General features: G+C 40.8%; 1 protein-coding gene across 1 annotated transcript in view; it reads left to right on the forward strand.

Moving 5' to 3' along the window:
• Positions 1-13,510, forward strand: part of SCLT1 (sodium channel and clathrin linker 1) — a 98,512-nt gene that overhangs the window by 58,160 nt on the left and 26,842 nt on the right. Inside the window, exons 13-16 of the mRNA XM_066233206.1 lie at positions 2,873-2,971; positions 5,793-5,864; positions 10,121-10,195; positions 12,649-12,794. Of these exons, the coding sequence (XP_066089303.1) occupies positions 2,873-2,971; positions 5,793-5,864; positions 10,121-10,195; positions 12,649-12,794 (392 nt within the window). The remainder of the gene's footprint in view (positions 1-2,872; positions 2,972-5,792; positions 5,865-10,120; positions 10,196-12,648; positions 12,795-13,510) is intronic.

Genomic DNA, 13,510 nt, shown 5'->3' on the forward strand with positions numbered 1-13,510 from the left:
AGATCAGTTTACCTGCTTCTTGGAAGAAATACCCTAGGCTCATCCACAGTGTCGTAGATGGGGCCGACGGCCCTGGGCACCTTCAGCCTCCAGTGGCAAACCCAGCATTCTGGGCAAGGTTAGGTCATAGGTGGCTGGAGCAGGGCTGGAAGAGACTGAATCCTCCCTTAGAGGAGCGAGGGGGAAGCCTATCTTCCAGTGTCCCTTTTTCCTCACAGCAAAGGCATGTAAGCCTGGCAGGCTTTAGCTCAATGACCTTCCTTTTCACTATTGAAGCAGGACCCAGATGGCATCCTATGAGACCCCTTTGGGGCGTTGGAGCCTTAAGGGTGTATCCTAAAAGCTGGTAGTTCACCTGATCTCTGTTGGGCTTTTTCTGCCTCTTGGTACCTTAAAAGCCATGCTCAGAAGATCTCACTGAGGGGTTTGAGGATCCCCATCCGCCTATATAAACCTTTTCCGTATTTCTGGAGCTATTTGGAAAAAGACAAAACAGTATTATTAGCTGGATCAAATAAAAGAAGGTAGAAATTTGCAGGAGAAGAAAATTTGGTGTCTCCTGTTCATCAGCATTCAAAAGAAATTTAAAATTTTTTAAATAAAAAGCATGATATGGTAGACCCATAGGAGTTCCAGGATATGACTCCCCCCTTTTAAATTTTTTTAAATTTTCCTTAAAATATTTGCTGGGTATGCTTTAATAATACCTTGACTTTAAAGATTGTAAGAAATACCCATAATTCGAAAGGTTTGACAAAATACAGTAAATGCTTTTGCTACATATGCAGGAGCATTGTCAGTTTTAACCAGTTTAGGAAATCCAATAATAGAAAAATGCATACAGACAATGAGCTATAACCTGCTTAGCAGCCTCTCCTGTTCTGGCAGAGGTTACTATGTATATAAATCCAGAATAAGTATCCACTGTAACGTGGACATACGGCTGTTTGCCAAACAAAGGTATATGAGTAACCTCCATTTGCCAAAGTTGTTCTGGTAGGAGTCCTTGAGGGTTAATTCCAAATGAAGGGACAGATTGTAGTATAGGACCCCTTGGACAGGATTTACCAATCCACCGTGCTGCTTCCCAAGAAAGTTGAAGCTGTGTACACAGGACTGCAGCGTTCTTGTGATGAATAGTATGAGACTGTGGGAATGCTAATCTTTCCATCTGAATGCTCTCTCTCAGAATGATTAAAAGGCTCAGAATAGACAAAGTACCTGGGCCTTTCTCCTGACACCTCAGCTAAAACAATTAATTAATTAAGAGCAGGACACAATTGTTTCTATTCCTCCTGTGAAGCCTTGTAACATGAACATTCTTTATTTTATTTTATTGATTTTGGAGAGAAAGGAAGGGAGAGAGAGAGAGACATCAATTTATTGTTCCACTTTTTTATGTATTCACTGCTTGAATATGTATGTACCCTGATCAAGGATTGAACCTACAACCGTGACATGTTAGGTTGACTCTCTAACCAAGTGAACTACCAGCCAGAGCTCATAAACATTCTTAACATCAGGTTGTAAAAGATGACCATTGGGGGTAGAGCAAATGGATAGAGAAGGTGGTAGGGACACTCATGGCCTAACCCTCAGATCTTCTCACCCCAACCCTAAGTCAGCAGACACTTAGAGGCCGTTTGTGGCTGTACCATTGAGCTGCCTTTGACTTATGGCCTGATTGCCAGAGCGTCTCCCCTTCAGTTGCTTGTGCCAAGAAGTCAAGGGTTCTTTGAGCCAGTCGTCAGAACAGACGGGAAGTGCAGCACAGTGCACTTCTGCTGTAATGCTTCCCTCCCTCAGCACTTCCTTCTCCCCACAGGATGTCCCATCAAAACCGCCTTCCTCTTACTAGCTTCCCTAGTTATGCAGGAGAAAATGTATTAAGCAATTTAAAAATAAAAAGTTGGGAATGTGGTATCTTTGAAAGATAGTAGGATCTGAACACAGGGCCACTTATTCTGTGATGATGAAAGGGAGAGAGAGAAATTCAGTTCTGGGCTCAGAAAGATATTTGGGCTAGACAGGTAAATTTGGGGATTGTCAGCATATAAATGATATTTAAAGCCCTGAGGTTAGATTAGACCACCAAGGGTGGACGTAGATGGAGCAAAGGACCAAAGCTTGAGTCTCGTGTCCCCTGATGTTGAAGAGGGTGAGGAGGAGAAGCAGCAGCAGCAGCACAGGCTAGAAAGGAAAGGACGGGTGAGCTAGTACAGCGGCCATGCACGGGGCCAAGGAGAGTGACATGGACGCTGAGACCATTGGTGGGAGCCTGGCTGGAGAGCGTGTGGGGGAGGGTTATGGGACATGAGGACGTCCACGAGTTTGAGTTCACTCCACTGGGAAGCCAAGACAAGAGTTGACTGACAGCAGAACTGGAGTTATAAGACTGCTTTCTAGGTGGGAGATGAAGTGATTGGATGGAAGACAGAGCAGGTGGTGTCTGGAGTGACTGAAATGTGAGGTGACAGGGGACTTAATTGGAATAATACTGAATAATAGAAAGGGAAATCCAAGAGATTTTTCCAAGAATGTAATACCTGGACTTGACTTATTTTGTACAGAGACGGAGAAAGAAGAAACGTTCAAACCTGATTCTAAGAGCCCCACTGTAGAGCCCACAGAGTGAGGGCACCATCTGAGAGGAAACGCCAAAGGGAAAGAATGACCGTTGGGTTAGGGACAGGCAGGTAGGAGGTTAGCGAGAAGTACCACTCGGTACTTAAGTAAGAACTCCAAGTGCAGATGTCTCAGAAGTTTAGAATAAGAGGATTGCTTTCCAGAGGGTGCTTAGTGGTTAAGTTTTAACCCATTTATTATGCTACCTTCATTAATGACAATGACACCGAATGACTGTTTTCTAAAGGCTCTGATTGAGGAGAGGCAAAAAGAAGAAGATATAGAGAGAATGAGAAAATCGTTTTCTCAGTTCATGCAAGATGCCACCATGACGACGAAGAAGGAGGTAAGAGGTTTTTAATTATATTTAAAATTCAAAATTTTAAGACTACTAAGTTTTTGCCTGATGGCTATAACTAGTGAACTGTTAGCTAATTGCATCGATTGTGCCAGATTTCGAAGAAAGATCATCTCAGCAGAGTAGCACATACTGTTTGCGCTGGGCGGGGCCGTGGGGAAAGGGAGGGAAATGGGAAAGAACAGGGTGTAGGCTGGGAACAGAGTGAAGATCAACATAGCTGAAGAACAAAGTTAAAAAGAATCCTCAAAAAGGAACTGAGCATGCATAAGAAATAAGGAAACCTGGTGTTTGCAGTATCTTAGAGCGTCTGAGGACTGGAGAAATCTGACTTAACCTCTCATTTTGTTCGAAAAGAAACTGAAACCCATAAGTTTATTGACTCACTCAAAGTTACATACTAATAGAAGCCAGAACTTAGACCCATACCTCCTCCTAGCAATACTGAGCCCGGTTTTGTTTCCATCACATCGTGCTGACACTTAACCCAATATGTGAATTGTGTGGTTGCTGCTATTCTGTTATCAAGATTACAGCTAATATTTTTGTGTTAATTTCTTGGTTTGAATTGTGAGGCTTATGAAAGTTAAAACTGTGTTGGATGGAAGTTTGCTTTCATCTGAAGAGAGAGAGAAGACTTATATTTGCCTTTCCCTCGGTATACATGGAAATCTGTTTTGAAGTGGTGTGGGAAAGTTTGAAAGTGTAGTCTGAGTTTAGGGGGAAGAAACCACAGAAGTCCCTTTGGAAGATGACAGAACTGAAGGACAGAGAGGTTGTCACTGCCAAGGGTTCCACTTCCGGGAACCGCGGAACTGCCCTGTGGTTGCAGCCGGTTGCTTCTTGAGCTATACTCTCAGTCACATTCATTTGTGTATATTTTTAGACATTTTCAAACCTATAAAAAGGTTGAAAGAGCTGTGCAGTGAACACTGATTTATTTACCCCCCACCCAGGTAACTCTTTAGCACCTGGCAGTAAGTATCGGTTCCCTTTTGCCAAACGTTTGAGCAGAGACGACAGGCATCATAACACTTCACTCCTGTCTGGGCGTCTCTATCCCCAGGAAAGGGACGTTTCACTGACAACCACACTACTGTTATCATACCTGAAAAAAAATAAGCATTACTTCAATGCAATTCACAGTCAGATTTCCCTAAAATATCCTTTATAGCTGATTGGTTTTTTTACATCCGGGATCCAACCCACATTTATGCATCATTGCGTTTGGCTGCTGTCTCTGTAGCTTTCACCAGTTTAAGCCAATCACCTGCCTTCCTCCGTATGTGGCAAGGAATCCTTTGTAGAATACAGGCCAGTTGTCTTTCAGAACATCCACATCTGGATTCATGTGACTATTTCTTGTTGATTAGATTCAGGTCATTTCTGGCAGAATGATGTGTACACTTCCTACCTCATCATATTAAGAAGCTATAATGTCAGGCTTTGCATTGGTGACGCTAAGTTTGACCACATGGTTAAGGTGGTAAGACCAGATTTCTCCATTGTATACCTAGTAAATAATTGGGGGAGATACCTGAAGACCATACAGGTATCCTTCTCCACCAAACTCTTTCATCCAGTGGTCTTAGCATTCACTGATAATCCTTACCTGAAATAAATGAATATTATATATATGGAGTGATTGATTAAAGTGATAATATTCTAATTCTGTTATTCTTTCTATACATCTATAAGCTGTCATTTTCAGTAATGAAGTGTCCTGTCCCACTTTTAATACCACCATCGTTTTATGAATATTTTTTATTTTTTGAGTTGCATCCCATCCGTCTTTTTTTTCCTCACATTGTTGCTTCAGTCTCCTTGCATAGTGATGCTCCTCTCTCATCCGGTACTGTCCCTGCCTCAGACCTGGAATTAGCCAGTTTTTCAAGAAGCCTTGGTTGTAATTTTTTAACTTGACATTTTTGTTAAGAGACAAGGTTTAACATAGGCAGAAATCCCTGTTCTGTGCTTGGGATTGAAAATACTATAACTTTGGCTGTAGTTTAAAATAGTCTTGATGACGTAGCTTTATAAATAGATAATAAATTTTGTTGCTTTAAATGATGAAACAGTTTTTTATCAAAGTACTCATAATATGAGAAGTCCTCTAATTGATTTTCTAATTCTTAAATAAATTCATGTTAATTTTATGGTTATCTTTTGCATGACTCCTCCAATAATCTCTGTAACTTTTCAAAAGTCTTTTGATCTCTATATTCAGTCCTGACCTTTCTACAAACATGAATATTCAAATGCCTTCTAAAATCTAGTTATCTACTTATCTAATTAGTCTCATCAGGTATCTGTGTTCAGCAGTTATGTCTGTTGAGCCACACATTAAGGAAATTTGCAAAAATATAAAATAATCTCACTTTTCAAAATATTTTAATTTTAGAAAGTATACGTTTTATAAAAATATATTATTGTGTTAACCTGTAATAACCTTAGTTACTATTTATAAAGAGATTAATAAGTAAATATTTTGAAATTTTCTCAGTTGTCATTTCTAATATGGTCCATTTCAATAGACAGAACCTATCATAAACAGAAGGTCTTTGTTTCTGTAGTGTTAAAGGACCCGGGGCCAAAATGTTTGGCAACCACTGCCTTCTCCCTTAGTCTTTCTCTTCCCACTGGCATGAGAAATACTTGACTCTCCGGTACATCACAGGCTTATTTATCTTCCTATGCCCTAAAATGTACAGCTTTACTTTTTATCAAAATGATTCTCTTAAATGTGTATATTGGATGTTATTAATTTTTATTGTAGATCTAAATAATTCATAAATATCTTAATTTACAGGTTAGAAACACAAAAAAACTATTTAATGTACAGATTTCTCGACTATCGGAAGAACTTTCAGCCCTTCAGATGGTATGTTAGAAGACTATATTGATGTTTACTTTTGAAATTGCTTATTTTAAAGGGGAAGGTACATATTATCAGGCACTAGGTCATTCAGAAGATATGTATTAAGACAAGTACTATTCTAGATGCTTGAAAAAGAGTAAAAATCAAGATAAGCATGTTATCTGCGGTCTTGAAACTTACGGTCTAGCAGGAAAGATGGATGGCATTTATTTATCACATTTTCTGGTCACCTGGTTTGACAAGTATGTACACGGTGCTCTTGAAGCAGCCAGCTGCAGCTGCTAATGTGCTGGGTTCATGTGGGAATGCAAAAAGGACAGGCAAGCTTCCCAAAATAAATGACCGAAGGATGAGTCGTCGGCAAAGGGAGGAGAGGAAAAGAGTATCTGTGTACCTAGAGGTGGATTAAATCCATAAATTTAAAGATTGATGAAATGAAATTTAAGAATCTTGCTTACAGGGGAATAAAAGTGTAGGATTTTCCAAAATTGGGAAGATATCAGATTGATATTTAATTACCCCTGAAAGAAGGATCACATCTTTCTAATCTGCAAACTCAGTAGCATCCTTGATGGGAATTTAGGCATCATGTATGGGTCCTAAGACCAGTAGAACAGAAACAATGTTATATTCTGTTGTGTTTTATGTCATTTGTTTTAAGGATACAGGAACATTAGATAAAGTAATGGGATGCATTGTGGCCAAATAGTCATGTTCTAATTCCTTGTGATTTTTTAATTTTATATCCTCTTCTCTCACCTTGCTATTTTGTTCCATTACATGGAATGGTTTAGCTATTAAAGGATTAACAGCTTTGAGGAAGAAGGTCCTACCATGGTCTGGGATTACTTAATGGATTGTAAACTCTGGAAGGACAAGAATTTCTGTCCTTCCTATTTTTCCAAATGAACCTGTGGGGATTTGTAAAATAACTGTTAGCAGTGTAACAGAGCTACATAAATTTACTTTAGAGTAAAAAAATTATAATTTCAGATTATTTTAATACATGTTTCTTAGGATATATAGTGAAACAATGCTAAATTACAGCTAAGTGGATTTTTCTAAAAATATTACTGTTTACTGATGTCATGTTACTGATTGAAAAGCGTTTACCATTGTCTGTGTCTGAGTTTTTGTTTATTTTTCTTATTTGTTCATTTGTTGCTTCCAGCTTTATATACCACATATGAGTGAAATCATATGGTTCTTAACTTTTTTCTTTTTTTTCTTTTTTCTTTTACTTATTAATGAGGGAGGGCAGGCAGAGAGACAGACTCCTGCATGCACCCTGACTGGGATCCACCCAGGAAGCCCACTAGGTGGCGATGCTCTGCCCAGCTGGGGCTGCTGCTCTGCTGCTCAGCAACTGAGCCATTTATTTTAGTGCCTGAGGTGGAGGCCACAGAGCCATCCTCATCGCCCAGGGCCAACTTGCTTGAACCAGTAGAGCCATGGCTGCAGGAGGGGAAAAAAGAGAGAGAAAAAGTAAGAAAGATGGGGAAGGGGAGGGGTGGAGAAGTAGAAGGGTGCTTCTCCTGTTTTCCCTGACAGGGAATTGAACTCAGGACTTCCACATGCCAGGCCAATGCATACCACTAAGCCAACCGGCCAGGGCATCTTTATCTTATTGTCTGACCTTTCGCTTAGCATAATATTGTATTCTCAAGGTCCATCCATGTTGTCACAATTGCAGTATCTCATCTTTACTTATGGCTGGGAAGTAGTCCATTGTATATATCACCCCAATACAGTTAATAAAAGATAGAAAATGTTTAAGAATTTAAAACTACATTTGAAGGAAGGCATGTTCAGCTACTTTGAAAAATAAATTTTTCGGGAAACTCAGGCTACAGATTGGAAAAAAAATATTTGCAAATGACATATCTGATAAAGGTCTGCTATCCAAAATATAGAAAGAACTCCTAAAACTTAACAATAAGATAACAAAGAACTTGATTAAAAAATTGATCAAAGACCTTAACAGACACCTCACCAAAGAAGATATGCAGATGGCAAGTACGCATATGAGAAGATGATACACGCCCTGGCCGGTTGGCTCAGCGGTAGAGCGTCGGCCTAGCGTGCAGAGGACCCGGGTTCGATTCCTGGCCAGGGCACACAGGAGAAGCGCCCATTTGCTTCTCCACCCCTCCGCCGCGCTTTCCTCTCTGTCTCTCTCTTCCCCTCCCGCAGCCAAGGCTCCATTGGAGCAAAGATGGCCCGGGTGCTGGGGATGGCTCTGTGGCCTCTGCCTCAGGCGCTAGAGTGGCTCTGGTCGCAATATGGCGACGCCCAGGATGGGCAGAGCATCGCCCCCTGGTGGGCGTGCCGGGTGGATCCCGGTCGGGCGCATGCGGGAGTCTGTCTGACTGTCTCTCCGTTTCCAGCTTCAGAAAAAAAAAAAAAAAAAAAAAAAAAAGAAGATGATACACATCATATGCCTCCAGGAAGATGCAAACTAAAACAATCATGAGATACCATGCATGACACCAAATGTGTGCCAGATACAACTATCAGAGTGACCACAATCGAGAACGCCAGCCCTGACCAAGACATGCAACCCCAGGAACTCACGTACACTGCTGGTGGGAGTGAAAATGGGTACAGCCACTTTTGAAGGCAGTTTGGTGGTTTCCTACAGAACTGAACATACTCTTCCACATGGTCCATGTCACTCTTCTTTATGTGCCCACACCGGGTAGAAACTGCATCTACACAGATCTGCGCATGACTTTACAGAAACTTTTCTCATCATTTCAAAAACTTGTTAGCATCTTTTAGTATATGAACGGATATATGAACTGTGATACAGCTAGACCAGTGGTCCCCAACCTTTTTGGGCCACAGACCGGTTTAATGTCAGAAAATATTTTCATGGACAGGCCTTTAGGGTGGGACGGATAAATGTATCACGTGACTGAGACAAGCGTCGAGTGAGTCTTAGATGAATGTAACAGAGGGAATCTGGTCATTTTTTAAAAAGAAAACATCATTCAGACTTAAATATAAATAAAACAGAAATAATGTAAGTTATTTATTTTTTCTCTGCAGACTGGTACCACCAAATGGCCCATGGACCATTACTGGTCCGTGGCCCGGGGGTTGGGGACCACTGATCTAGACAATAGAGTATTATTCAACACTAAAAAGAAATGAGCTATCAAGCCATAATGATGCGGAGGAAACATATATGCATATTACTAAGTGAAAGAACCCAGGCTGAACAGGCTACGTCCTGCATCATTGCAGCGATATGACGTTCTGGAAGAGGTGAAACTATGGAGACAGTAAACAGATCGGTGGTTATCAGGTGATGGAGGAAAGAAGGATGAACAGATGTAGGTGAAGTACAGAGGATTTTCAGGACAATGAAACTACGCTGTACGGCGTTATGATGATGATACATGTCATTATAAATTTGTCCCAACCCACAGTACAGCCACCACTGAAAGCAAATCCTTAGGTAAAGCAGGGCCTTGGGGTGATGATGTTACACCGTGTCGGTTCATCATTTGTAACGAATGTGCCGCTGCAATGTGGGACGTTGGAGATGGGTGAGGCTGTGCGTGTGCGGGGCAGGCAGGGAGTGTACAGGAAGTCTCTGTCACCTGCACTCTGCTTTGCTGTGAACCCAAAACTTTTCTAAAAGACAGTATCTTTAAAAGAAAATCACACAGGTTGAGTTACGAATATAAGAGAAATCTCAAGTTTCATACCGTGAAACATTTTCATGGATGAGCAACTTACTCTCTGAACGTATTGTAAAATAGGGTTGAAGATCTTCATTATAATCAGAGTTAATGGTGAAGAACTAGTCATTATGATGATTGTTTTAGGTTTAGTTTTATTCTCACTGGCTGTTTATTAGTTTTGCAAGTAATAACAATCTTTAGAATTTATATACCTGTGTTCCTTTTAGTCCACAGGTTATCCTCAGGGTGCTGTGCCTCTGTCTAGTTCTATGTCCCCTTTGAAAATATGTGATAATAGTATATGGAAATAAAAACTGTAGTATGAGGAAGGGGTATCATTTATTTTTTTTTCTCATTGCTACCCCTCAACCTCCATCACCCACCTTGTGTGTTTACTTAGAACTTCTTGGCATTCTGTCCTGGAGGTGATTTCTGCAAACCAGGGGTAGGCAGCTCTTTGAAGAGTGGGTTTACCTGTTAGTTTGTTTTTGGCTTTGTTTTGTTGTTTCCCATTTTTTCTTAAGGAATTCCAAACATATTTATTTACAGTATGACTTGAATTTATAGGAGTGTGCCAGTAAACAATGCCAAATTGAACGAGTCATTAAGGAGAAAAAAAGAGTGGAAGAAGAACTAGAAAAGGTAAAAAGAAAAAGGAAAAAATAACTGTCTAAAACCCAACAGCAAATATTCAACATTACTGTCTGCTTCCATCATACTATCTACTAGCAATCCCTATATTATAAGTATTCTCCTGGTGAGTGTTTTTATTGCTTGGAATATATTCACATTTTGCATTTAAATATTGATACTGCCTGCATACGTTTCTTTATAAAAGTGGTCACATTATTTGAAGTTTTACTTAAAAGTATACATTTTATGAAGTAGCTATAGTCCTTGCTTAAACCTCCTCCCAGTGCTGTATTTCCTTTTGTATGTCTTCTCTTTTTAAATATTAGGCCAATTCTTAATGGGTTTAGGCCATCTATAAATATAGGAAGCATATATAACCAGAAAATTAGAACATTGTGGTGATTTTTACTTATCAAAGTACAGATTTCATTACATAGTTAAGATAAATATTTACTCTGATGATATTTGAGAGGAAAAAATATTGTAAGAAGTCTATAAGTTAAGTTAAAATTTTGTTCTCAGATAACTTTTATTAGCAGTAAATATCCCACTCCCTTTTAGGGCCTTGGGGAAAAGAGGAGACTAATTGATTTAGCACATACTTGCCCTGTGTTAAAAAAAATAGTCAGGCCCTGGCCGGTTGGCTCAGCGGTAGAACGTCGGCCTGGCATGCAGGGGACCCAAGTTCGATTCCTGGCCAGGGCACATAGGAGAAGCGCCCATCTGCTTCTCCACCGCCCCCCCCCCTCCTCTCTGTCTCTCTCTTCCTCTCCCGCAGCCAAGGCTCCATTGGAGCAAAGATGGCCCGGGCGCTGGGGATGGCTCCTTGGCCTCTGCCCCAGGTGCTAGAGTGGCTCTGATCGCGGCAGAGCGACACCCCGGAGGGGCAGAGCATCGCCCCCTGGTGGGCAGAGCATCGCCCCCTGATGGGCAGAGCGTCGCCCCTGGTGGGCGTGCCGAGTGGATCCCGGTTGGGCGCATGCCGGAGTCTGTCTGACTGTCTCTCCCCGTTTCCAGCTTCAGAAAAAATAAAAAAAAAAAGAAAAAATAGTCAATGGTAGAGTCAAAGTTTGATTTTTTTTTCCGAAGAAGGCTGTATAGCATAAAAAGCATGTGATATATCTGTAATGTTGACATAAAAAAGATCATAACATCAGATCATAAAAGAGTAATTTATAAAGCAAAACATCTTGTATAATCCCATTTGTGTGTGGGGGGGGGGGACTGTACATGTCATGTTCCAGGTAGGACCTTCATGGTCACCTCTCTCCTTCATGGATGATGCCTTCTCAGTTTTTGTCATATATGTGCCATTTAGATTGCCACCTGCTTGCTATATACATCAGGGCTTAGGAAGAACTTTTAATGTCATATAACATAGCAGTGGTTTTCCACCTTTTTATGCTTGGGGACCCACTGGGATTGCTGAGGCAGAAGTCATCCTGAGCATAAGCAAATCCGACTAAGATCATTGGGTCTGTAATCTCCACACATCGTGCTGGGTAACTGTTTTGCAGATGGGCAGGAAAGTCCTGGCAGACCAGTCCATGGACCTGCGGTTGTAAATCACTGGGTTAAGGAATAGGCTCCAATGGGAAAATGTGAAACTTGGAAGGCTGGACACGACAGGTCAAGAAGAAACAGCTCCCTGTTCTCCCACTGTGTCGCAGAGAAGTGGGCTAGTCATAGAAGTCTGCATTAAGTAGCGGGACACTGTGCTGATACCCTCCTTTTTATAGAGCGGAGCAACAGAGCAGTCCTGGCAGTGGGCGAAGACAGAGGGTATCTGTCCAGACAGTCTGGTGTGAAGGGAGCTGTGTGTAGGATTTGTCTGGAAGTGTGAGCTAGCTGCCTCGCTCCTGCGGACCTTGCAGTTGTTGGGGTGTTACACCCTCTGCAATGTGGGATAAGGGCCAGTCTCATGAGAAGACTGACTTGGGTGCCTCCACTCCTGCTGGGCAAGGGGGACCCCACATTCCAGCTACATCATTGTCTAGTTAACACAGAAATTTTGGAGTTGCTGTCAGATAGACCTCCTCATTGAGCGCAGCATCGACCTGTGTTTTTTCAGTACTCTGAAACAGGATTAACTTGACTACAAGTTATCAAAGAATCAACACAGCCATCTCTCAAGTGGTTGCATCTTGAGTTTTGGGGTTTTTTTTACTTCAACTAGTTCACATTTCTTTAAAAAAATATTAAAAGCTATTGGAATGATTTACAATGAGCATGAATAATTTCAAAACATAAGCAGTTATATTTTATATGTCAGTTTTTAGCATTGAATTGTGTAAATGCAAAACAGTCAAATTAATGATTGATACGTTTTAATAAATTACAGTGGAAACATGAACACATAATCATGAGTTTTGGTTTCTCGGCATTGATTTCAGTTTCTAAACCTGAATTTTCTTAGACCGTTTTCTTTCATAAGGTAATATTCACCTAAGCCTCTTCTTCAGGTGTCCTCTGAAGGCAGGGCCAGTGAGGGCCACTACAGGAAGCTGGAGGAACTGCAGCACCGATGCCTGGTGGCAGAGCGTTCAAAGGACGACCTTCAGCTAAGGCTTAAGAGAGCAGAAAATAAAATCAAGCACCTTGAATTAAAGTAAGATATTCTTTAGGATTTCCTGCAATAACATTTGCAGAGTACATAGAATGTTTTACCCGTTCTTTACTTTTCTTTTTATAGGACTACTAATTATATCTTATCTTAAAAAATAAAAGCTTGAGGAACACATAGTTGTGGGTTTTCTTCCCAAAATTAATTCTGAAGACTGATTTCTTCAGGAGGAAAAGACTTAATAGTACTTTTGCCATCTTCTTTAAATGTCCCCTTCCTGGCAGTTAACTAGGACGCCTATGTGTGGTATCAGTTGCCTCGTTCCTCTGTGCCCTGTAGTTCCTATAAACGAGGGATTCAGTCAAGAGGCCTGAACTGATCCAGCCTTCATTTTTCTGTAAGATTTCTTCGTAGATGATGATATTTCGGACTTCCGTTCGGAGGCACACAGCGTGTGTGTGTTTCTGACCCTGACATCTTTCCGATTTTAGCCTTCTTGGATGATCACTGCCTGGGTCCATCATTTTATTAAGAACTTTATCAGCCAAGGTTGATAGAGAAGAAAAACATCAGCAAGTGTTCTGGGAAATGAGGGCCTTGTATTTACCAGAAAATGTTCACATTATTTGATTACCTCAGATTGAAAAGATAGAGATTTAAAATGAGAGGAATAGAAATTAGCAACATACACATTTGGAGGTTGTGTCACTGAATAATCCATTGTAGAGAAAGTTAAAAACAATATCTAACCTATTTAAACT

This window comes from Saccopteryx bilineata, chromosome 1 (assembly GCF_036850765.1).
Source record: "Saccopteryx bilineata isolate mSacBil1 chromosome 1, mSacBil1_pri_phased_curated, whole genome shotgun sequence".
In the NCBI taxonomy this organism is placed as follows: domain Eukaryota; kingdom Metazoa; phylum Chordata; class Mammalia; order Chiroptera; family Emballonuridae; genus Saccopteryx; species Saccopteryx bilineata.